Below are 27906 nucleotides of genomic sequence, written 5' to 3' on the forward strand. Positions count from 1 at the left end.
ATAGTTTTCTTAGGCAGCCCTAATGCTATGTATTCACCGATTTATAATATACTAGCTTACCGCCCGCGGCTTCGCCCGTTTTGTCTAAAACCTAATAAATTATATACCAAAACCTTCCTCTTGAATCACTCTATCTATTAAAAAAACTGCATCAAAATCCGTTGCGTAGTTTTAAAGATTTAAGCATACAAAGGGACATAGGGACATAGGGAAAGGGAAAGCGACTTTGTTTTATACTATGTAGTGATAATAATTTATACCAGTTTTTAACTATCATAAAAAGTCGCATTATTCTAACTTTATCATATAAAGTGAAGTCCCGTGTCCCCTAGTGGGGTAAGGGGCAGATGCATTATCCATACATCTGTTTCACTGATCGATTTTCTTTACACAAGTAGGTGATCAGCCTTCTGTGTCCTGCCAGACCGAGACATTTATTTTTCTTCGTCTCCACCGGGAATCGAACCCAGGACCCCTCGGTTCTATGCTCATGCGTCAACCACTGTACCAAAGAGGCGGTCCTTTATCATAATATAGGTATGTTATACTAGTCTCTCATCAGTCTTCAAGCAATTTTATAATGCTTTATTAGTTTTAAACTTTATTTTGACTCACTTTGAACGCACTTATTTAATCCAAACTTTGTACAATTTTCAAGGATTCGTGACAATACAATAATTTCATGAATTTATTACTGTATTTTTAAGTATTTTAACTATATCCTTGCCCTGCAGAGAACCAACCTATTCTTTTCAGCGTCACATTTCAATCTTTTGCCATTACCCCATACTTAACTATACGAAGTCCCTTTACAACTAAGCGAATTACCATTTATTTGACCAGCTAAATTGGACTCTGATTGCTTACGATGCACCCAGTTGATTTTAATTCAGGAATTAATGAGGTCTTCCAAGTGCATGTTCACTGGTCTGGACTGAATATTCTATCAAATAGATTAGTGACGTCATACCTATGCATATTAATATATAATTTATAAACATACAGATAGATACTTTCTTTTATTCATTGAAAGATCACAAAAAATAAAAAATAAAAGTAAACATAAACTCAATTTATAATAGTTACATACTGCATATTAATATAGAATTGATAAACATACAGATAGATAGGTATGCTTCCTTTTATGTATTGAAAGAGAGCTTCTAATAAAATTAAAATCAAACTCAATAAAAAATATTCGTAATGACAGGCTGTTTAATGGAATTAATCTTTCCGTCTCATTCAACGAGATGGAAGGGAAGAAAAGAGATGTTTTCAGATGAAACTAGCTTTGCGCCCCGACTCAGCTCGGCTCTACTTTATCTAAATATTATTATTGAATTTTTTGTGTGATCTAGACATTTTGGCATTCAAAAATTCATAGAACTTAAAAATATTATCTTTAAAAATGTTAATAACTTTTATTTAAGAATGATCAGCTATAAAATATCGACGATGGAAATTGCATTCTAGAAAAAAGCGTGAGCAGTATAATTAAAAATGTAAAAGGTATTTCAAACAGAGCTTTTTTTAATTTTTTATCATATTATAAAAAATGTTATCTATGAAAACTACCTTTAATCTATTATTCACCTAACGAAGGGTAAAACAATTATTACCTATTTTAAAATATGTTTGCCTTGTGTTTATGGTTCAAACTTTTTGGATGCAGTTTTGTTAAAATTTAAAAAATGAAGGGTATTATAATTTTACTATCGACTAGTTATGCCCCGCCGTTCTAACCGCATTGCTTCGCTCTTATCCTATATCCTTCCTCGATAAATATACTATGTAACAGTGAAATATTTTTTTAAATCGTATATAACCCGTAGTTCTTGAAAGCGCAATCAAGCAAACAAACAAACTCGGCTTAATATGTATAATATTAATATAGATTTGCCAGTAGGTGAACAGTATGTCGCCAACTGTGGAAAGAGATGCACGTGCTCACTATTCTTTGCAATTTTCAAATTAGCTACGACCTCTCCATTCCTCTAGAAAAAGGGCGTTTAATTAAAAACTCAACAGTATCAAAGCTTAAACTTGGGAAATTCTTTATCGGCACCCGCAGTAGCAACCAATTTGATTCGCAAATTGCAATCCGTCCCGACGTAATTATATTCGTTTTGTGTAGGGTGTATGTAGTTTTAGAAATAGCTGGACAAAAGTAAAATAATTAAAGTTCATAAAAGTTTGGTCACGTTGCCTTAATCTATGAAAAATGTTGTTGAAGAAATGTTATTAAATTTCCTGAATGATACAGTTCTTGTTTTTTAAATATTTAAATTATTGTAATTAATACTAAAAGTAATTATACAGCAAATGCAATTAGTATAACAATAAATTACGTGGAATATTCAATGTATCATATCTAGAATTCACAATTTTTATTTTATTTATATTTCATTGCGGATAATATAAGCTACTATTTGGAGTTTTCTTATTAATTATTAAAACCTGAATACACAATCTTCACATACTTTTTTATATTGTTTAAACATAAGCTCTTTGTGTTTTTTTAACTCGTCCAAAGCTAGCAGCAAACTAAAACAAAACTGGACCATAAATAAAATATCCCATTTTCTACTAAACCATAGCTACCCTATCCTACTAGCATGTCCGATGTAACGAGGGTCGATAATGAGAGCCGCTGGCCATTTCATTTTAACTCTAACAGCTTTTCCAAATCACATTCTACCCTCATAAGTTTGATATGAAATTCTACGAAAATACAATAAACCAGTCAACATTATTTCGATATAAATATCAAACATTTTTAAAACTGTTTAAGTAGCCGGGGTGGACTTGGCACTACCCGGGATAAAGTGGAATGAAATTGTAAAAAATGTAGCTCATATCATATAACTAGGAAATAATGTAGTTTACTTATACTACGAAGGAAGTCTTGGTGAAAGAATGTAAGCAAAGCTAAATACAAATTGTTCTTCATTTGGCACAGGAATTTATAATAAAATAAATAATCAACATCTCCAGCTTATACGAGTAATTATTTATTTAGACTGTAAAACACATGTATGAGAGTTTAGTCCATGATCACATTCGTTTCCTAATTATGTTTTCTTTTATCGATTGGAGTAGTGGGTATAATGTGCACATTAATAAAAAAAAAAAAAAAAATTTTCATCCCTTATCAGAACAAAGATTTATGATTGAAGTATGAAGCTTTAACCACTGAGCCATATCTAAATAAATTAACAAACATAAATTTCCTTTGCAGATACAAAAAGAAAAAGACGCTTCACAGATAACAGAGTGATTATTACACAACATTTTACGGAGAGGACACTCACACCCGGTGGTGATGTAAGTTATATTTTCTTCTTATATCTACATAAATAAGTTAACTTTTTAATAAATTACACATAGTATTTAAGTTTACATAAAAAAATTATATATATTTACTATAAATGATTGTGGCAGATAGTAATTTATTTATTTATGCAAGCAATGAAAAAAACAATATGAAATTTTATGAATGGGCATACATACTCTATTTGCCGTCATGAAACTACATCCTGTCTGTTTCTTTTCCCATTTTATCAAAATGAAGACCAAATATTTAAAAAATGACTCGCGTTAATAGCGTTATTGTCTTTTATTCTTGGCGATCTTACATTATTACACTTATATTAACTTCCACATTACCAAAAATATTATCTTTTTCAGGTTAGCATGCAATGCACAGCTATAGGAGACAGACCACCACAATTCACTTGGCATAGAGATGGAGTTGCCATATCTAGTAGCACTGATACAAGGTAAGATATGATAAAATCTCGAGTAGATTATAGAATCTCTATCGATTTTCAGCATTGATCGGCACTTACCATCTTTTTCAAAGAAGAGAAATAGAAATTTGTTTTAGATATGAAATATTAAATTATTACTTAATCTTTAGTTTATATATCTTTCTTCTAGGGCAGCGCGCTCCATCTTAGGCCACATCTCAGCTTACCATCAGGCGAGATCTTGGCCAAGCGCTCCCCTATTGTACTGTAAAAAAAAATATATATTTTTTATCTACCTATTATCAAAAAACTATATTTCTTATAGATACGCATTAGGTCAAATAATGAGACTAGACGGGTCTGTGCTAGCTCAATTAAATATAACTAGAGTGAGAGTAGAAGATGGCGGACTTTATTCCTGTACAGCTCACGAGGGGGATAATGTAGCTGTCCATGAAAACAGGCTTGATGTTTATGGTGAGTATCTATATCTGTATTTTTATCTGTACCTATATGTGTACCTGTATCTGTACCTGTATTTTTATTCGTGTATGTATCTAAATGTGTGTGAGAGTAAAGGATGATAGACTTTATACTTGTACCGGTCACAAAGGGCTATATATTATAGCTGTCCATGAGAACAGACTTGATGTCTATGGTGGTGTTTCTGTATCTGTGTGTGTACCTGTATCTGTTTTTATATCTATACCTGTGTCTTTATACTTATCTGCATCTGCACCTCTACCTGTACCTGTACCTGTATCTGTGTCTGTTTCTGAGTCTGTATCTGTATATATTCCAGGACCTCCTTATATAAGAGCATTGCCACCAATAAAAGTGCAAAGTGGAGAACCACTTAATCTAAGATGCCCGTACTATGGATATCCAATCAGGTAAATTATTGTTGAAAGTAAAAGGGAGACTGTTTGTTTGCTACCAATTATTTATTTATTTTTATTTATTTACTCTTTATTGTACAACATATTACAATGAAAGTACATAAAACAAAACAATTTAAAATGTACAAACGGCGGCCTTATGGCTCAAAGCCATCTCTGCCAGGCAACCTTCAGGCAAAGGACAAATTATAACTTAAGGTAGCCAATTAGCAATAATAACGTTAAAAAAAGAAGAAAAAAAACTGAAATTTAATTAATTTATCAATAAATTTATAAGATTATCAAATGATTAATAAGCCTACATAATATTATGTTTACATCTATAAGTATGTACATAATAAAATAAAATTAAAGTATATAATAAGACAATCTTTTATTACAGCAAAATAGACTGGGAGTTCACCGGAAAAAAAATAACATCAAACACGCTATTCCCAAATCGTTACAAACGGATGAACATACAAAAACGCAGCGCTACCAACATACACGGAACGCTATCTATACCGGAAGTGACGAAACAACAAAATGGCGCGAAATACACATGCATAGTAACCAGTCCTTCCGGTGAAATGGCCAGACGTGATTTTGAAGTTAAAGTTATAGAAGCGCCAATTTTAGATGATCTGTTACTAGGAAATAATTTACAAGAGGGACAAGTTGCTAATATATATTGTAATGTTAGAACTGGAGATTTGCCGATACATTTTGAATGGTTAAAAGATGGAAAACGGATACCTAGTAATTTGAAGGTAATATTTCCTTCTGAAGTAATTTTGACATTTTTTACAGTTATAAGTTCACTGTAACGATTCGTACTTCTTCACTGCTTGAGATAGTTTATATATAACAAACATTTTTAATGAATTCTTAAGCCAAAATGAGTAACTAAGCCCATTTGACTACTTGTTTGTTCTTTACACAGCTATCATTTCTATTTTAATAGCATTTTTAAATAATAAAGAATCGAGAATACCTTTATTCTTAATATAAATAAAACAAAAACCTTTATTCTTTTACTTTTTCAGGTCGTAGAACGTAGTTCAGAATTATTCAGTGCTCTAGTAATCAAAACTGTTGCATTAGAACATTGTGGGACCTACACTTGCGTTGCTACCAATCACGTCGCTACTGTTAATAAGTCCACTGAATTGTATATTAAAGGTTAGTATTTGGTGCTGAATATCACTGTGATTTTAGTGGGAGTTGATGCTGAATATCAGCACTGTGATTTTAGTGGGAGTTGATGCTGAATATCAGCGCTGAATTTTGAAGTATGTATACAGTTGTTAGTCTTAACCTTAGTGGTAAATATCAGTGCTGTGATTATAGACTTAAGACTAGTAGACTTAACTTTATGATGAAAATCAACGCTGCGATATCTACAACATTAAATGATACAATACGTTTAAATTTTTTTTGTATGAATAATCAACAAGGAAAAATATATTTCACATCAACGTCACAATTTTTTTTTTACACTGTTCGTGCCTCACTTATTATTTTCTCTTTATTAGTGGCACCAAAATGGCATACAGAACCCACAAACTCATCCGTAGTGCTCGGTCGGTCTGGTTACGTATCGTGTAGTGCGACCGGCTACCCCGCTCCACAAGTGCATTGGATGAAGAAGGATGGTATGTTTGTATTCATTATATTGTGGATTAAAAATGTGTAAGACATCACTGGGACTTAGTCAGAACTTGGCCATTATGTCACAAAAAAATACCGTCTTCATATTTGAGAAAATTTTAATGTTACCAATCGGAAGGTTCCAACTTTCAAATAAAAAAATATCATCAAAATAGTCCAGTCGAATGTTCTGAGGTAACTTATACCAAAAAATACAGTAAAATTGACAGCCTCTTCCTATTTTTGAAGTCTAAAGTTTAAAATATATTATATAACATTTTGGACGATCAAATTTTAAGCAATTCATTTTGTTATATTACATGAATATTTTACAACATTAGAAGGAAAACTGTATTGCAGAAATAATATTTTTCTACAGACAACTAAACATTTTTATTCCAGCAATTTTAGGAACCTGGCAACCAGTACTAGAATTGGCTGGTGGTGGGATACTAAGTCTAGCAAATGGGACTCTTGTTATAGATGAAGTGTCGCTTTCTGATGAAGGACTATATTCTTGTAATATTGAAAATGGCGTCGGATCTCCGTTGAGCAAGACTATCTGGATCACTGTAAATAGTTGGTATTTAGATTTTTATATTATCATTTTTTTTAGATTACGTCTCATAGTTGACAACTGTATGAATTTTTGATACTAGACGATATGGAAAACTGAGATCTCATAATCATATTTCATGTTAAAACATTTTCAACTTTTAATTATTTAAATCTGGAAAAAATTCATCCCAACAAGAAATTAAACTCACTAGAATAATTATTATGGAGCTCATCTGCATAATTCATAATCATAGTTAGCTTTTGCATTTGATTGTATAATAAATTTAAACAGATTTTTCAGACGCTTATTTTATTTATTTAGGATACTATATTTTTCCAAAAAAAAATCTATTATAAAAACAAGAATAACCCCCAGAACCAGTCCACTTTGTCTCATCCTCCCCCAACATGACGTCACGCGCGGGGCTCCCTCTAACACTAGAGTGTAACGCGCGAGGCGACCCGCCCGTTAGAGTTGTGTGGACGCACGACGGGAGGGGACTGGACTTGCATGGACATAGGTGAGTTAGTTACACACTCAAAGCCAGTCACTTTTGCCACTAACAAATACTCGCAGTTAGTCAGTAATAATTATTTCGCTAACAAACACACTCACTTTTTATCGTCATTCAAAAACACCATCTTCATAATGTTAAGTCGTCATCGTTATCATCGTTATGTTTAGTCACTAGTACATCATGGAAATATGTTCATGTTTCTAGTTCTACAACATGATTTTCTGTATTCGTATGTTTTAAGGCTTCTTTCTGACCTTTCATAATTTAAGGTCAAATACTTTTTAAGTCTTTTTGACATGATTGCTGTATTTTTCCTATAGCAGCCCCTTATTCTCAACCAAAGAACAAATCTTTACTTACAGGTTCAAAATATCAGAAACGAAAACCACCTATGGTCTAACAAGTACGGTCAACATAAACTATGCTGAGCCACGCGACTCGGGCGCGTACCAATGTACAGCTAGCAATCCTTATGGTTCTGCTACTTATAACCTGTATATTGATGTGTTAGGTGAGTTAAAAAGGAGTTAATTTGTGAAATCTAGGTAGCTACAATTTTGTGTATAAATTATGTACCGTCATTTTTGAGTTCTGAAATTTGTCAATAACACTCATAAAAGGATTTGTCACGTGATAAAAATGTGAAATTTTTCTGTACCTTTAAAAACTGCATTTCAGCTTCTATTTCTACAATTATAACATCTATTATAAACACAATATAATAATTGAAGAGAAACTTCTTTATCGGGGCTGGAAAAAAATTTAGTGTAATATTTTTTCGTTACGCGTGACATTTTTGCGTTACGCCATACTCGTGACATTTTTAAGGTCATAAAGAAGTTTCACTTCTTACGTGTGTACTCTAGTACACGCATACATTTTTTATTAATTTTCAGAACCCCCCTCCCCACCTACTGAACTCAGATTGGAGACAGTGCTGACTCGCAGCGCGACACTGTCCTGGCGAGCCAGCACCGCGCTGTGCTCGCTGCAGTACACAACCAACCGCGGGCCGGTGAGATGGGATGCTGCGACTGGCATCAATGTCACTTGGTGAGTGCTCAGTGTGGAGACAGTGCTGACTCGCAGTGCAATCTTGTGTAGGAATAACAATGGACCAAGGACACTTCCTTGGGGGAACCTCCACCTAATCTTAACAGTTATTGGACCTATAACACAGTCTTATGAATATTGAAATATTATTCAAATTACTTTAATCCATTCATTTTCAGCAACATTTCTTCTAATACAATTAAATCAGTTTATTTAAAAAAAATACCAAGAAAATTTTAAAATTATTTATTTTTCTCTTCCTCACACGCGTCACAGATAATAATAATAATATCGTCTTTAATATCTACCTGTTGCTTTTTCATCACATTTTCGTTCGGCTTCTATAGTCTGCGTGCTAACGAATAAAACTAAAAATAATGCACAAAGTAAATTAAATTTCAGCAAAGAGAACCATCGCCAAGCGTTCGATCTAGTCGATCTGCTTCCCTCTACACCATACGTAGTACGAATCTCTGCGCTCAACGCAGTAGCGGCCAGCCCGCATACTGACCCACTGCACTTTACTACGTTGGAAGAAGGTAATATACATACACACACATTCATACCTACATAAGTTAAATACTGCACAGTGCACACACATACGTTGATTAAACAAATCTATACACACACACTAAACATAGTACATATTTACATACAGACCGCAACACCGCATATTGTAGGTAGCACGCAACATTGCACATATAAATATGGACTCACACTTACACGTCACTTTACTAAACCTTTTCGATGCTCTTTTATTCAATTTTGACAAATAAATCTAATATAGCAAATGCCCATTATTAAAGCAATACAGTATATTTATTTTATCTTTTGTAATAAATATTTAAAACTTGCAGCGCCATCCTCTCCCCCCACTCAAGTGCTAGTCTCTCAAACGGACACGCCGGGCGAGCTGTTCGTGACGTGGGCACAGACAGACACACAAACACACGGACATATAGCCGGGTATCATGTTAAAGCTGTACCACAGATTCCTGGATTGGGTGAGGATTTCATTTTAGATTAGATTTTTGCGATAGTAATTTTGTTTGTTTTTTTCTTTACAGCCATAAGTTGATATATGTATAATTTTATATGAAAGGCTAAATTGAACACATTCAAAAATTGTGATGCTGGTCAATTATCTTGTAAACATTATTCTTTGGATATTATTTTGAACAAATAATTAATATATTTTTTATGACATTTCAGACGAATCGAAAGCAAGAATGGTAAAGGTGTCGCCGCAAACTGGAAAGCAAGGAACAACTTTGAGTGGGCTGTTAAAAAATACCAGGTATTAAACTCAGATAAAAACTGATAATTAATAAATAGAAAATCAAAATTTATAATAAATAGAGCGTGTGACGAGCACACGTGTCAGAAGTGAAACTTATTTGACAAGATTCAAAGATACTGAAATCGTCGCCTCATGACGTGATGGTATTGCTATGACGCGACCTTGAAATTTTACTGTCAAAGAAATTTCAATTCAAAACTAGAAGAAGAGATGGACAGACAGACAAAAAAAATGTATGCGTGTACTAGAGTACACACGTAAGAAGTGATACTTCTTTATGACCTTAAAAATGTCACGAGTATGGCGTAACGCAAAAATGTCACGGGTATGGCGTAACGCAAAAATGTCACGCGTACGGCGTAACGCAAAAATGTCACGCGTACGGCGTAACGCAAAAATGTTACACTAAATATTTGTCCACCCCGATAAAGAAGTTTCACTTCAATAATAGACAGAGTTATTTTAGTATTGATGTGTAACTCATACTATATTAATAAAATTTTCAGATATGCAGTATCAGTAGCTGCTTTTAACAGCGCTGGTTCGGGGCCGTTTTCTGCGCCTGTGTCACAGGAAACTAGAGCTGGAGGTACCTAAAATTTGACATAATATAGGAAAAAATATATGTTATTTGATATTTTTAAAACCGTCTTCGTATATTAATGTTAGAATTTTAGTCCGGGATACATCGCCCATTTTTGAAAGTGATTACTATCAAGCTAATTTTTCGTGAGTAGCTTTATTTTGATGAGATGCCCAATAATTTCATGTACAAAACTCTCGATTGTGGTAGCTACCAAAGGAAACAAGGATAAAATATTTTGATTTGATGGTTCTCAAATATTAATTACTAACTGAATGTTTTTTTTTGTTCAATCTCAAGATAATTATCTAAATTATTCGAAAAAATATTTGTCCTACAAAATCTATGGTTTGATCAAAGAGTCCCCCTTTCCAATGTGTATCGATAACGAAGTCTTCATAAATGATTACTAACCAGCTGATTTTTTTATTTTCACTTATTTAATACTTATATAATTCAACAGACATATTGTCCTACAAATTGCGTAATAAATATTTGAGAACCGTCAAATCAAAAATTTTTATCCTTGTTACCTCTGTAAGCTACCACAATCGAGAGTTTCGTACATGAAATTATTGGGCATCTCATCAAAATAAAGCTACTCACGAAAAATTAGCTTGATAGTAATCACTTGCAAAAATGGGCGATGTATCCCGGACTATTTGAAATTTGATCAATATTTATAGTTTTGACTGCCTTATTACCTCTATTAATACTAGTCGAATATTTTACAATAATCGTAGCTGATAAAATACTCTATACATCTGATAAATAAATAACAAAATATTAAAACATATAAATAACTAGCTTTCCGCCCGCGGCTTCGCCCGCGTTTTCAAAGAAAAACCTGCATAGTTCCTGTTCCCGTGGGTAGACCGGGATAAAACCTATCCTATGTGTTTATCCAAGTTACCTTTTATGTGTGCTAAATTTCATTGTAATCGGTTCAGTAGTATTTGCGTGAAAGACAAACGTACACACACATCCTCACAAACTTTCGCATTTATAATAGGTATTAGTAGTATATTAATATAAAAATTGTCACAGCCCCAGAAATCGCACCAAGTTCAGTAGAATGTACCGCAGTAGCAGCTACTTCACTACGAGTTGGCTGGCAACCGATACTCGGCGCTACTGAGATACTCGGCTACTCTGTGATGTTTGCTACTGAAGGTATTACTATAGACTGTATCATTTTTTTGGAGTGAAAACTTCTTTAGCGGCGTTGAGCACTTTTTCTGTAATGGGTATAAAATCTTAAACTCGCGTCAGGACACGTGACCTGATCGAAAAGCGTAAGACGGATACCATTCCAAAATATCAAACATGCTCAACGTTAATAATCAAGTTTTCACTTCCGCCGGCACTCCCCCAGTGCAACCCGTCTTTTTTTTTTGAAGATACTACTAGAATTGGATAAATTAACATATTATTATTTAATGTTTGTGGTAGGTATGAAGAAGTAAGCTTAGTAGTTTGATGCATTTGATGATAGCCTAAAAATAATTAAATTTTTAGATTCTACTGAAAGTACAAGTAAAATTATCCAACTCACCCATTTTGTTTTCTCGCGTGATTAAAAAGAAAATTTTTAAATAAGACGTAATAATAAAAGAATAAGATGTGCCAATACTAACATTTGAATTTAAAAATTGAACTATATTAAAACATTATAATTAATTTCAGACAGTCCCTGGAAAAACCAAACATCCCTTCACACAGAACTATATCTCCAAAATCTGATGAAGTACACAAACTACACAATCAAAGTCGCAGCTTACTCCAGTTATGGTCCTGGACCATTTTCCTATCCTATTGTTTGTACTACACTAGAAGATGGTAAGAATGGCAATATTTTTAAAACTATTAAAAATATAAAAAATGAAAATGTTGAAAGAGTATCTCGTAGTACTTTGAAATATTCTGCTATTTTCTAGTATGTAGTGAAAATTAAAGATACTGAAGAAATGGTTGAAAACAATTAGGAATATAAATACAATGAATTTGATATTAGAGCACCACTTTACAAACAGGAAAGAATTTGATATTAGAGCACCACTTTACAAACAGGAAAGAATTTGATATTAGAGCACCACTTTACAAACAGGATGATGTCTACCTGATAAAAGGATGCAAAGAAACTTATTTTTAGGGCTGATTTTTCAATCCTTGGATAAAACATATTCGTCGAATAATGTATAAAACTACCATTTTAAAAACGTATTCTAATTGTCCGTATTTGAGAGTTTACGTGACATCTTAATACTATTATAAAGGCGAAAGTTTGTATGGATGTATGGATGTATGGATGTTTGTTACTCTTTCACGTAAAAACTACTGAATCGATTACAATGAAATTTAGCACACATATAGAGGGTACCTTGGATTAACACATAGGATAGGTTTTATCCCGGAAATCCCACGGGAACGGGAACTATGCGGGTTTTCCTTTGAAAACGCGGGCGAAGCCGCGGGCGGAAATCTAGTTTTAATATTATCGTGTAATACTTTATTGGACGGATAAGTTTTAACCAAGCATTGAAAAATCTACCCTTAAAGAAATACATAACCATGCAATCATTAGCTCCTTAAAATATTAATTGTACTAATATTTATATGAGTTTTGAGCAATTTAGCAATATTATTGATCACATATATCTCTTTCTCAGTTCTATTTAGTTATTTTACCATTAAATACAAAACCCATGCAAAATATGTTAATTTTATTTCCCACAGTACCAGGACCACCAGCAGACATAAAAGTATTAGTGTTATCATCTTCATCACTTCTAATTAGTTGGAAACCTCCAGATCAGCCCAATGGAGAGATCCTGTATTATACTGTGTATGTAAAACCTATTGGATTGAGGTAAGTTTCAATATATTATGTAATACGATGTTTTTTTTTTTTATAATTTATGGAGAAATATAAATTTTCAATATCATTTTGTGAAATAAATGTTGTATACAAAATTACATAGCGATATAATTTGTACTGCTTCTAAATCTTTATGAATGGAAATCTAAAGTTAATCGTATTAAGATGTAAAAATAAAACGAGCAGACCCACCATAAACAGTTTTACTATGCGTAGCATTAAGCTTCATCAGTTTATAATCCATTTTATATGTATGTGTTTCTAAGAGAATGCCTATAGATGTTTATCTAAATTGACATCACTAGCGATCGCATTCCTTATCCTTTTGGCATTTCTTATCCAAACCACTTAAACCATTACAACAACATATTTCTGCTCAACAAATAATAACAATAACAAATACCAATGGCCCAAGAACACATCCCTGCACAACCCCTCATACAACTCACACCACAATTATTCCCCAGTGGTGGTGTAACGCTATCCCAACGCGCGGAAGGTTCCCGCACGTGGGCAGAAGCTCTTGACCTCCCTAAATGTTATAATATACAAACAACAAATATTAAAGGCCTGGTAGAGATTGCTGCTTAGAAATAAGGCCGCCTCTTGGACAAACTATGCCTTTCTTTTGTATTTATGTTATTTTTGTCATAATTTAGTTTGTGCAATAAAGTATTAAAAATAAATAGAAAATAAATAAATTATGGCCCAACAATAGACCCCTGTGAAACCCCTCATACAATATATACAAAATACATTCCCCAGTGGTGGTGTAACGCTCTCCCAACGCGCGGAAGGTTCTCGTACTTGGGCCGAAGCCCGCGGCCTCCCGCCCGCACCGCACGAGGCATGGGTCGTTGCGCATACTAGAGCTGGGGCGGGACGACCGTCTAAGAGGCTTACGCAAACACCTTCACATAGAGGTATACATACACTTACACAATTTGATTGAAAGGCGTATTCAATTAAACAGTCACATATGGAACAATAAAATAGGTACAAATAATACAATTAATGACAAAGTAATACAGTAGTTTCTATAAGTAGTAAAACTTTGAAAATAAATTAGGTTCGTTTATTAGAAGAATTCGATTTAAAAAAAATAAAAAAAATAAAATAAAATTATATTTATTTGCCAAAAGAAGGTTATTAAAGTATATACAGATTATGACAGCGGACCCCGCACTAGGCACAGCCTGTTGAATATTATTGATAAAATACAAATTTAAATTTGATATAATAAAGAACATATGACACTTAAAATTTTTACATTGCATTATGATCGAATTTGTTAATCGGAAATTTCAGAACTTTATGTTTAAATAGACACCCTTTTCACAAATTTGTTATCTTCATAAACAATAGTCTATTTTCTCAATATCATCCGTATTTATCCCTTCTAATTGCAAAATATAACTTTTATAGTGGTAGCCGGGGTATCATCCCTCGGTGGACCAATATCTACCGGTGCCGGTTCTTCCCTCCTGTTGCGGTGCGCGTGTGTGGGCTCGCCCGCCGCGCGCACCGTGTGGTACCACAACCACAACATCATCACGCACCATCCCAGGTTCACACGGAACCATGATGATAGCCTGCTCATTAATAGTAAGTAGCTATACACAGTACACACACACACTTACACATTTCCATTTGCAAATGCTTTCTGACCTAAATACATCCACATTCGCAAGCATTTACATTTACACATCATCAAACATCATCCGCGCTTCACCCACACATGCTCATAAATAGTGAGTAGTCTTGTACCCTTACACATCACATGGGCTTCTGCAGGAATAGCTTGTTAAAAAATTGTAGTAATCGCAAAAATATTCTTTCATACTTTCACACATCCACACTCACACGAATCGACACAATAACATAATATCATCACCTTTCGATTTACACTCACCAAATTGTATGGAATTATTCCGAATACGACTGGACTGAATTTTATTACACAGAGTATTGTTTGTATCTACAATTAAAGTAAAATTTCTCCTTGAATTTCCAGTCTATCTTGTTTTATTGTATCTACTCTGTCTTTAATCCTATTTGCTTATAGTTCAAACTAATCACTTCTTACCACTATTTATTTAATTAAATCTTCATAATTAAAATTAATACTTTCAAAACCTGCTTTCTGATGTATTCTTTATGTATTTTCAGACATTGACCAATCGCTTAGCGGTAACTACACTTGCTTAGCGAAGAACCTCTACGGTTCAGACTCCGTAGAATACACAGTGACAGTACTACCGTTGCCAGACCCACCAATAATACGAGCTACACCTTACAAGGACTCCATTTTAATCGAATGGGAACAACCGTATTACTCTATGAATAGGACGACGAATCAGAAAATAAGTAAGTTTAGTTGCTATCGTTTTGGTATCATTTGACGTTTTTCTTTTGGCCATAATATCAAAGATACGCAAGGTTTAATTGTTTACATGATATTCAAATACAGAAACAACGTTAAATCTTTTCACTTCTTGTTTGTAGCCTTCAAACAAATAGCGTTCCCAAAATACTGTAATTCAAGCTGTAATAAAAAAAATCAAAATTACTTCTGGTACATCATGTTCTTTATTTGTTATTTTTGTAGGGAAAACTCAAATATTTTATAATAACACTACTAAAATAACTCTTAACACCACAGAATACAGTCTAACATGGAAAGAAGCGAACGGTCCGTGGCAAGACTCGTGGTCACCTGACACTTCTAACTTAGATCTATTAAGTGAAGTACCAACCAGACCTGGTGTTAACAAGTACTTACTAACGGGGCTAAAATGTGGCACTAAATATTCCATACGGATCATCGCTTCTAGTAAAATTGGGACTTCGCAACCTGCGTATTTGGAAACTAGCACTTTGGGAGGAGGTAATAATTTTTAATAACATATTATTAATAAATAAATTCTATTATTATAGTTAATTGAAAATAATCATTATTGTTCATAAGTCATCTACATTCTATAATATATTAATGTTTAGATCTAGACATTGGATATTACCAAATCGAAATTCATAGCCATCATAATTAAGAATCCTTTTTTTCTCAATTTTATATTTTAACTTGCCTTGAATAATAGAACTAAATAAGAAGAATGCGTTAAGCAATTGTTATCTTAAGTATTTGCCCCAATTAAATTTTTAATCATTGATGAATTCATATATAGATGACTTCCTTATGTCATTCCATAATGCTATTTCCTGCTTATAGCTCATAATTTTAGAAATTTGTTCCTTACCTTGCGCTACTATGTAACTGAGAAGCCAGCCAGTATAAAATTAGATTGAGAAAAGTCTTTAAGATTATACAAGTGTTACATTTACAATACTAAATTAGTTGAGAAATGAAACTATAGGTCTGTTTGTGTGTTTTTATTGTGTATTCTTAAGCTATTGCATAGCTTCTATCGCGGGCCTTGAGCGCGGGGACCGAATCGAGAAATTCCGTAACGAAAAAACCTCACGCTCCCCACGGGGACGGGCGCGGAGGTGTGGCTTGAAGGCATAGCATGCAATAGCTTTACCGCCGCAGTCCCCGAAAGACACACGTCTTTTTTTTCTTGTAAATAAATAAAATAAATAAATACCCCCCCAGCGCCCATCCCCCCCGCATCCCCCTCTAACGTGTGGAGCAACCGTTCCCACATCGCGGTGAGCGCAGCCGGTTGGCGTCGCGCGGGATGTGAACCCGCGACCCTCGCGTTACATTACCGACCGCTCGGGGCTTCGCGCTGGGTGCCTGCTGATGATGTGCCGGTGAGATATACATACATATGCACCGCGTATAATTTGCATAAAATAAATAAATAAAAAAGCCTTTTATTTCCTTAATAAAATATGTTTTACATTTCAAGTGTTCTTAATATTAGTTGACTTATACAATGACAAAATTAAAGTAAATTATTTTAAGTTGAACAGCTAATAAATTATATAACTATAATTTGCATACATTACTCAAATTACATACACATCATACGTTATAATATATACTACATACACCTGATATCACATAATATACCATATTACATACCTACCATAACATCACACGTCTCATTACATTACAGGAAGCATCATAATATACAGGGTGTCCCAAAAAGTAGTGATGAACGATAGCTGGGAGGTAGAGGACCAAGAGGGCTATCCGAATCACCCCCATGTGTGTTATGCGATTTTTTGTATTTTCGGAGTTATTACATTTTTTTCAATTTTTCATCTATCGCCAAGTACGATGAGATTTTTATTTATGGTGACGTGAATTATTGCGCTAGATGCTTGATTTTTTTTGTGTGCTAAGCTGAAAGATAGGCCAATTCAGTATGGTAACATTTACTATCGTTAGATCTTCGAATGGAATAAAAAAAAAGAATTAAATGCCAAGGAAGATAAAATTACCCAGTATGTTCATAACTTCAAGGGCCCATAAAAAAATAAAATCACATGAAAAAGGTTTTCCATTTGGCTTTTAAAAACTTGCTCTATCGATCAGGTAGCTACCCTAAAAATTTCATTTTATTATTCTGAAGGCTTCAATCGAAAAATTGAAATCTAAATGTGGTAAGTGGAAAATTTTTATTAACATGATGATCATTAAAACCAATAAATAGGTGTTAAATTACCAGAATTTTTTTAAAATAGCCCCGCTGTTGCTGAATGCAAGTGCGACATCACCGTAAAAAGTTGTCTTTTTAATGTCTGAATGCTCTTTTATCATTTTTAATGGTTTCTTCTGCAACTATGAATTTCCGGGTTATTTCGTCCAAATTGTGGCATTCTCTCAAGTGGCCGAGGTCTTTTTAGTATCCCCATTAAAACAAATCAATGGGGTTTAGGTCGAGGGACTGTGGAGGCCAGGCTTTAAAGCAGGCATCACCGGCGCATGCGCAGGCTGCAACGACCAATCCATCTTTCAGAGTATTTTTGCCCTTTAGCCTGGCCTCCACGGTCTCCGGACATAAACCCTATTGAATTTTTTCCGTGGGAATACTACAAAGACGAGAGACTTCCACAATTTGGACGAAATAACCCGGAAATTCATAGTTGCAGAAGAAACCATTTAAAATGATAAAAGAGCATTCAGACATTAAAAAGACAACTTTTTACGGTGATGTCGCACTTGCATTTAGCAACAGCGGGGCTATTTTAAAAAAATTCTGGTAATTTAACACCTATTTATTGGTTTTAATGATCATCATGTTAATAAAAATTTTCCACTTACCACATTTAGATTTCAATTTTTCGATTGAAGCCTTCAGAATAATAAAATGAAATTTTTAGGGTAGCTACCTGATTGATAGAGCAAGTTTTTAAAAGCCAAATGGAAAACCTTTTTTATGTGATTTTATTTTTTTATGGGCCCTTGAAGTTATGAACATACTGGGTAATTTTATCTTCCTTGGCATTTAATTCTTTTTTTTATTCCTTTCGAAGATCTAACGATAGTAAATGTTACCATACTGAATTGGCCTATCTTTCAGCTTAGCACACAAAAGAAATCAAGCATCTAGCGCAATAATTCACGTCACCATAAATAAAAATCTCATCGTACTCGGCGATAGATGAAAAATTGAAAAAAAATGTAATAACTCCGAAAATACGAAAAATCGCATAACACACATGGGGGTGATTCGGATAGCCCTCTAAGTCCTCTACCTCCCAGCTTCAGTATATCACTACTTTTTGGGACACCCTGTATTATGTCATCTACTACACGATACACACGGAAAGTCGTGTATTGTATTTTTTTGGGATTTAGAGTACCTAGTATTTCTTTTCAAAAGACTGTGTGATGAAGTTTTAAGGAAACTTTATGTTTAAATTTACTTTTGCTTAACGTAGAGACTATTTGGGCATTACTATAATGTAAAATTTGCATTTTACCAAACTGTTTAATATAAGTATGTTTGTTTAGGTAAAAATATTCTTATATCTTCCAACTTGTATTTTACTTACCCGCTTAATTCTTCACTTTATTTTTGTGTTAGTGCCAAATACATAATACATACCTATTTATCTCTATTTTGTTACTAAATATATGTGTATAAATAAATTTTTTAGAACAATTCTCACACACGGCACGATCTGATTCCATACTAAGCTTTCGCTTGTGTTATGGAAACCAGATGTCTGATAAACATACATATATAATTTAAAATAAATACTTATATAGATAATTAACACCCAGACACAGAGCAAATATCAGTTCATCACACAAATATTATATGTACGCACCATTGAGTTACTATGTACTACGTACTAGAGAGGCCATCGCTACTGCACTTTTTCCAACACGAGTTAGAGTCAATAGTCTCAAACCATTTTTTTACATTGATTGGTTTTATAAGTTTATTCGTATTTTTTTAATAAGATAAACGATATTTATTTGTTACATTGATTGGTTTTAATTTATAAGTAATAATAGGCAGAATGTTTGCAAATTGTATGACTCACTAGCTGGCTCGCGCCGCCGCGCTTGTCGCACAGATTTTGTTCGTGGTGTCCTCTCTATAATAATACCTCAATGGTACGTATTTAGTGGGACGGGCGCTGGCTGGTGGCGGGCGGGCTGTCGGCCGGCACGCGCTACGAGCTGCGCGTGTCGGCCGCGGGACACGCCGCTACTTACACGTACGCTACTAAGGGGGAGGATGGACGTATGTATTGCAGTTTTATTTGTTTATTTATTAAGGCTTATTATTAGGTGTACATCGATGAATTAGCAAAAAGGTTAAATATTTGAAAAGAAGAAATAAATGTCATCAAACACAATTTATACTTCCTATTGATGGAACTGCATCTTATAGTATAGACTTTTTTTTAAATAAATGGTGATTTTCTTTAAAAAAATCTAACTAATTATCATCACGTTCGATCACGTAGACATTCTAAAGGATTTATCATCGTTAGGTATAGCCTAGCTGAAACTAGCCCAAAATTTTATGCAATTCAGAAATACAATTAAATACTAACTAACTTAATTCAAACTTGGTAAGTAAGTCGAACGATGTTGCATCAAATTTTGTTAACTGTCGTCGAAGCGCCTGTGCTGAAAAAGACGCAAAGCGTTCATCCTGAAGAACTTTTATTTTAATATTAAAATTTTATTACATTTTATGCTTGTTGTTCTTTCGCGCAACTTGGAATGCTTAGTTGGTATAATTATATTTTTGATACGATGATAATAATATATGAGTTATGACCATATAAAATATAGTAAGACAGAACCTAATACATATTGTTATAAAATCATCATGTTATTTTATCCAGGTGAAATAAGCTCACTATCAGATATGTTCGATCTCAACATGCTCGTCATTGTGCTAAGTTCGATCTTACTCGTCGTGTGTCTCGTCTGCTGCGTTTATATATTAATGAAGAGACATAGGTATGATATTTTTATTATTATTTTAATAAACATAATAATTTGTATTATCATCATCAGAATAATATTTTTTATGGATACGCTTGTTAGTTTTAACAATTCTATTTCTACAACTATAGATATATCAAAATATATAAGTTTTCTTTTAATTCCCTTTAGACGTACAATTTCAAATGTCTAAAAAGAACACAAAGAAATATTTAAAAAATTGTCCGTATTTATAAGTAGGCCTTCAAGGGTTAACCTCAAAATTCACGAAGTATATCCGGATCATGATCATCTTAACAATGTATCTTACTAACCCTCTAGAATCTAAATTATATAATATATTTAGTCTACTTACTACTAACGTATTATTTACTAATCTTACTATTTTTTTTTTTTCAAAATAATAAACTAAAAAAACAATTTCAGAACAAACACCTTCACGGAATACAGAGACTCCATTACAATAGATAAGTCAGAAAGCGGCAACACTAGCGCTTCACAGAATAACCTCGCGAAGGAAAACAGGATCTATAGCACGCCCATACCTGTGAGGAATAATAGTAAACATGGTATGTATATTAACTATAATAATTATAATATTATGATCTTAAGCAGAATCAGAACTACTCAAAATCAGAATCGTTATTATCATTTGTAATTACAAACTTAAACTTTTACTTAAATAATTATTTAAGTGTTTTTAATAATAATGTTCATTTACTCCTTGGATTTTACTTTATCATTTTGATAATCTCCATTTTTTTATTTACATAAATAAAAAAAACACGCTCAATCTCAGGAAATTTTCACCGATCCTTGATAAGGTATACTTCTAAACTTATATAAAACTTATTTTTTGTAAAAAGTTAGAATTAAATCTGTATGTTCAAAGTGGGTCAAAATCGACTAAAGGAGTCGGTTACAAAGTATGCTATGCGTGTAAAAAGAGCATTTTCCACTTGAACTGTATTTTTGTGCTGTACCTCATTCCTTATTAAAATATTAAAATAAACATATATATTAAGAAATTAAAGACTTTTTAACGGATTTTAAACGCGATTTATTCATACTACATATATTATTTTCCCGACGTTTCGAACAATTCACAGCGAGTGTGGTCACATCCGTTAAAAAGTCTTTAATTTCTAAATGTATAATACTCGCGTAAAATCAAACATTATTCTAATACTATAAACATATATAATAAAAAAAAGCTAAATCAACTTCGATGATTTTACAATTAACTTACCTATAATTAAATAACAATAACAAATTATTATTTTCAGAGCTATACGAAATAAGTCCATACGCACAGTTCGCGGTTGGTTTCCGAACGTTCGGTCACGTCGATAACCAAGATGTTCCCAACGCGCATAGAAAACATCGATATGATTCTGGTATTGTATTGATTATTTAAGATAACTTAAAAGTAACTACATAATATCAAAAGAGCGTGTGTGCCGAAAACACGTGTCAGAAGTGAAACTTCTTTGACAAGATTCAAAGATTCCAAAATCGTCGCCGTACTCCATGATGTGACCTTGAAATTTTACTCTCAACGCGCTTAAATAAGTTTCTTTTTCAAAAAAATATAGAAACAAAGTGTCTAAAATTAACACTACAATACTAATGGACCGATTGAAATTCCTTTCACCAGCAAATACAGTATTCCTTATTAACATACTTAGTTGTATCTGTCTTGTTTTTAAAACATTTAAATAATTCATACATTTTTAATATTATTTTCCTTATCCAACAAAAAGAAAATACAAAGCTCTTTATATCTCTAATATGAAAAACAATCCTCCTTCATTAGCCACTAATATGAAAAATAGAAATAACCGTAATTAATATTTATATTCTTTTACAGAAACAAGTTTCCAAATGTGCTCGGAATCTGAGGACAGCGACACAATATCGAAAAATACTCTCAAAAGCATTCACAGGAGTAAATGTCCAAAAGGTGTAAATTTAAATATTGGTCATAAAATCTGTGCCTCCAGTGAATAAGGGAGTAAGACGAGTTATTCCCTTTGGTTTTTATTGCACCATTGGATTCAGCTCGTCAAAATACACAACATATCAAAAGGTCATATCTCTAGCTGCGTCCTAACCCATTTTTTCGAATGACCCAAACGGTATAAGTAGGGTGTGATTAACGGTATAAGTTACCTTATCCATCATTTTAGGCAATCGCAAAGGAACTATTCGTCTCGAGTCAAAAGTACCCACGAACACAAAGACATATGTGTAGTTATACTTTTTGAATAAAGACTTAATTCATTTTGTTCCATCAGTCCTAACACTATTTTAGTATAAACGCATTTGTGTCATTTTTCTAACATGAGCATAAAGGAACAACTCTTTTAGTGTCATTGGTTCAAGTGACGACATGAGACAGTTTGGCATTAATGCCGTGTTGCTATTGGTCTATTAATTGAATACTGCACGGAAACAACACACCATACCTATTCCTTATTATTTTTAAATCGTTTTTTTCAATAAATCTCCAACAACAAATCTTTATATTTTTTAAAAAAGGTATTTATCAGTTAACTTGGGATACTAATATATTTCTATGGAAATTAACTATTTTTTGCAATAGATATTAAAAATACAGTTAACACATTAAGTGCATTTAATGATATTATACTCTTTGTTTATATAAATACAGAACGATAATTGAATCATCTAAAAAAAGCCAACAAAAATGTTAAACTTATATTTTCTTCTTAAATAATTGGGTAAGTTTTAAAAAAAAAACTCCTTTTTAATTTTTTTTTTAAAATTATCTAACTACAATAATCAAGACAATAATATTATAGTCTATAATAGTCGCATAAAAAAAAGTATTTATAACCAGGCTTGACAATAATTATGAATATTGTTTTCTCCGCATATAGCGTTTTAGCCACTGTGCTTTGGTAATTTGCCTTTTTTATAGGAAAAAAATCCGCAATATCGATACTTCTTTGGTCCTGCATTTTCGTAAACATTTTATGGATACTCTGTTACCACATATTTTGAAAAAATTGGGCTATTGTCACGTAGAGTCTCTTCAAAGTGCGTGCCACAAGTCGTATTTGCATCCAAGGCACCTTTAAATCTGTGCTTAATTTTGCATAAAATCTTTGCGGCTCATTGTATTTTCTTTATTTATCTACATTATATTGATATTATATGATATAGACATTGTTAAAATTCTATATCATGCCGTAAAAAATCGCCACTGACCACCTATAACTTTTCCTGTATTAACTGAACATACAGGAATATGGTTTTCGGTCTTCTCTTATCTCTTTATAGTGCTTGTATCCTCAATGTATACCACCATGACATTGTGGCGTTGCCACTTTTATTATCTATATTTTACGAAACGGAACGCACTTGATCGAATTTTAAATTGATTCGACGATTAATTTTCACTATAGTCCTTTCCACCTAAGATGATTTCTGTGACACATCGATTTTTGACACGTGTAGAGATGTCGGTTACTGAAATCGTATCAATTGTTTCCGATAATCGATAATATTCTATATGGAAATGAAATCGATTTGAATAAAGTACCAAAATTAGTTTTTTCGGCATTTCGCCAACAATTAACTAAGGAAACTTAGCAAACAACAGTAACAAAAAGTCAACAATAACAATTAGTAACAATAACAGAATACCACGTAAAGTATCAATATAAAAATGCAACTTGTATACAAGGCTGACGCACTCGTACAGACGATTGACTCGATTGACAAACGATCACAAGATGGGCGCCGATTATATGATTTTCCAACTCTATGATTTTTCAACGATCCATTTCATGTACACGAATTGCGTAGGTATTATATTTTTGTGTTATTTTATTTTATTTTTCATTATATTAAACTAAACAATACTGTTTTTTATTTATAAGCTTACGATGTTTCATTTTTTTATTTTTGGTAATAATGCCGCCATAAAATAAAAATATTATGCACTAAAATTATTTTGACTTTTTAAACATAAAATACGTAATTCGGAACACGATGAAGTGTCACAGGAATCATCCTAGTTGAAAAGGACTATAGGACAACGCAATACGCAGTTGATACGTATTTAATACCAATACTCAATGATTGTCTCCTGCTAACCTGTACAGACTAGGCTCATTGTGGTGACTGGTGAAACATTGTATAGCATTAACAACATAGTACTGTATTATTGAAAGATCGATTAAACGTTTATTTTACAATCTACGACTTTCATTATACATGGGTAACAAAACCCCATAACATATTCGGTTTTACTCCGGACAACATCTTCAGCCACCCAATCCCCTTGCTTGAAGTCCAAATCCAGCGGAGGACAATAATCGTCATTTACTAAAATTGAAGGTTTTTCGTCCTAGTATAAAAGTTGTCTGGATCCCATTTTATACACAATCTATAGTATAATACTATAGATATCATGTGAAACGTGACTTGGAAAAAAAATATTCAAATAAATCACAAAATAAAAATTTGAAACAATCTTAAAAGTTACGAAAAGCCCAATTATACGTCAAAATGACGCACAACATCCTCTTTACAACCAAATGGCGGAATTTACCTGGATGAGCCAACTATGTACTGCTAGGTCTCAACGGCTAATAAGTTGGTTCTGGATTTTGCAGCGATTCGATGGTAAATATAGAAGAGTTCATACGTCAAATTTACGTAGATTGGACTTCTAGGGTTAAATGCATAAATACCTAAATGTTGCTTTGTTTTTATTATCTAATAACGAAAAAAAACCCGTTGATTTCATTCGTTTTTCAAGCTACGTGCATAGTTTTTCCACTAAAATGCCTCAATTGAGTCATAAAGTACACAAATTTCAAGCATAATAAGTCACATCATTTCTATAAAACCAAAACTGGCAATAATATAAGTCGTGTTGTGCGATTATGAACATAGTGCATAAGGGCATAAGTCGTTATATTGCAAAGAGTAAAAAAAAAAATTATGTGAATACATTGAGTTATTCCATGAAGTACTCGTTCATAAGGCCACAACTACAAAAAAACACGAAAAAAGTATATTTATGGGGTTGGTACAATATGTGTTCCTATGTAAAAATATAGTCTAACATCATATCTTACACATACAAGCTTAAAATTTTGAATTACTAAAGATTTAGTATTGATATACAGTTTTTTGTCTCTCCTGAAAAGTGCTGTTTTTGAGTTATTCCCTTATTCACTGGAGGCACAGAAATAATCTCTGAGTATTTTAACAGATCAAAATATCATACAAATATAGTTAATGTCCAGTTAATTCTTTAATCAGATCAAAATATTTATAATTACCATTAATTTTGTAATTACACTTGTGTACAACTTGAGTGTGTACACAAAATACAATAAATAGTTCATTCGTTCATTCATTCATTTTGTTCACTCTCAAAGCAATTATTAATAATTTTATCTTAGATTTATTAAATCTAAAACTGAATAATCAAAAGTCTCAAAAGTGTTAATAATCATAATATTTTTTTTATTTTCAGAAGTATGCCGAACTCCACATTATAGATAGCCAGTAATCGAAAAAAACATAAAAATGGACCACAAAATGACGTCTGAGAGAATGCCAAAGTGAAATAAATACTTTTTTAATAAATTATTTGTTAGATTAATTAGTTTTAATGGAATTGAAAAGATCTCTCTAGAAATAAACATGTAAATATTAGTATAATTTAATCGAAATAATTCAATAGAAAATGTTATGTAACCGTGTACTGCCCCATTATATAGTTTTCTTGTGATTTATTCAAAACATGTTGAAGTGAAACTTCTTTATCGGGGTTGGAAAAAAATTCAGTGTAATATTTTTTCGTTACGCATGACATTTTTCCGTTACGCGCCATCTCTATATTATATATGTATATTTCACTTGTATTTAAGTTTATAAAAATTTTAGACAAATTAATGTAAGACTGAATTTTTTGTCTCAAGCTGTTTTGTTTATATTCGATAAAATATATTATGAAGTAAATTACATCTGTGTTTTATTTTTACCAAGTCCTTACACTTTTTAATAGCAATGCCATACAACATTTACTAAGAAAAAACACGTTGAAGCCATTATTGAACTATTTAAAACTAGTCTAGAGCATTTAATATCTACTAAATCAATTTTAATGAAACTTCACTCATAATCACTCTAAAAAGTTGACAGAAAATATATGTCTTATGTAAAACAGGTACCTACCTAATCGGATAAATTTTTCTTGTATAGAAAATTAAAATCAGTAAAGTTAGGCTGCTGGTCCATACACGATTTTTTTGCGATACTATGTCAAAAACCTACACACGGCGAACTAACCGTAGATATATTCGCGCCAAATAGGTAACCCTACGTTCACAGTGAAAGTGAAAGAAAATCGCGAGATTTTCTCTATCAAATCGGTTTTTGCAGAATTCGGTTTAGTGGTAACAGCATTTTAATGAATGAGTTCACACTTGCATTCGGTTTCAAAACGCGTCAAAAAAAACGAATCTTGCTAAAATTTTGACCAACAACAAAAAACACCCAATTTTGCGACTACATACCGAACAGTGGAAATAATTATGATAAGTCAATAGTGCATTCAAGATATGCGTTCACATACACGCGCTCTTGCTAAAAAAGAACCGGAAGGTGTTTACATACGAGATCTCGATACGAGGCCGTCAGATACGAAATCCAAAATGTGTTGTGTGTGTCATAGTCAAATCCCGAAACACAATCTCTTCGCGGAAGGACTGGTTTATATTAGGTTTGGCAAAAGCCATCGGGCAATCCTCGAAATACATTTGAATATTTTCACCTTTTGACTGAAGTCAGCAGCAGTCTCGGGCGTAGACGAACGTAGCATAGGCATCGCATGCGCATATTAATTAAGACGCCTCAACTAGACGACTGACCAAAATTGTTTAGTAAAAGGCCGAAATATTACATTTATTTGGACTTTGACAAAGTCATTATTCCAGACCTGAGGTTTGACCAGTCCAACCTACGAGTGCCCGAGCTTCGGGGATTGACTTTGCAAATCGTGGCTCCGTGTAAGACTGAATTACGCTGAGTAGGGTTATTGATCAGACTACTATACTGAGTACTGCGAACATGTTTTATGAACATGTTTCGCGGATCATGGTAAGTTGGCGGACTTCTTTGTAACCTATGTAAGCTTATATTCCTAAGAAGTCCTATGATCTATCAAGCAAATAAGTAATTAATTAGTAAATAAACCAAGGTGGCAAGTGTATTTTGAGTACATTATGTAGTAATTGGACAATAGTGTCTACGTTTGAGCAAAATCATGTTGTATTTATTTACTGTGGGCTACTGCTAGGCTATACAAA

General features: G+C 32.9%; 1 protein-coding gene across 1 annotated transcript; it reads left to right on the forward strand.

The window, feature by feature from the left end:
- Positions 1 to 1691: 1691 nt before the first annotated feature.
- Positions 1692 to 26314, forward strand: LOC149898740 (cell adhesion molecule Dscam2-like). The gene is made up of 30 exons (XM_090114853.1): positions 1692 to 1698; positions 3239 to 3324; positions 3688 to 3779; positions 4075 to 4226; positions 4552 to 4642; positions 5031 to 5397; positions 5674 to 5809; positions 6163 to 6282; positions 6680 to 6856; positions 7212 to 7356; positions 7716 to 7864; positions 8250 to 8406; positions 8809 to 8945; positions 9264 to 9410; positions 9619 to 9703; positions 10213 to 10295; positions 11337 to 11462; positions 11976 to 12128; positions 13026 to 13158; positions 13933 to 14090; positions 14593 to 14772; positions 15337 to 15534; positions 15830 to 16054; positions 16781 to 16941; positions 19718 to 19835; positions 20449 to 20566; positions 20978 to 21120; positions 21838 to 21948; positions 22422 to 22499; positions 26070 to 26314. Exons 1-30 carry the CDS (start codon positions 1692 to 1694, stop codon positions 26096 to 26098), a joined length of 4062 nt encoding a protein of 1353 aa, XP_089970979.1. The 3' UTR covers positions 26099 to 26314.
- The last annotated feature ends 1592 nt before the right edge of the window (positions 26315 to 27906 follow it).

The sequence above is a fragment of the Colias eurytheme genome, chromosome 22, assembly GCF_061535395.1.
Source record: "Colias eurytheme isolate Ceu_HAF_F1 chromosome 22, ilColEury1 Martin Lab GWU primary, whole genome shotgun sequence".
Classification (NCBI taxonomy): Eukaryota; Metazoa; Arthropoda; class Insecta; order Lepidoptera; family Pieridae; genus Colias; species Colias eurytheme.

What these genes read in the sequence shown, in the direction of transcription:
- LOC149898740 (XM_090114853.1), top strand. An exon ending in ACAGGAAACTAGAGCTGGAG is followed by an intron (nt 10,296 to 11,336) that starts GTACCTAAAATT and finishes AAATTGTCACAG; the next exon opens with CCCCAGAAATCGCACCAAGT. An exon ending in TGATAGCCTGCTCATTAATA is followed by an intron (nt 14,773 to 15,336) that starts GTAAGTAGCTAT and finishes ATGTATTTTCAG; the next exon opens with ACATTGACCAATCGCTTAGC.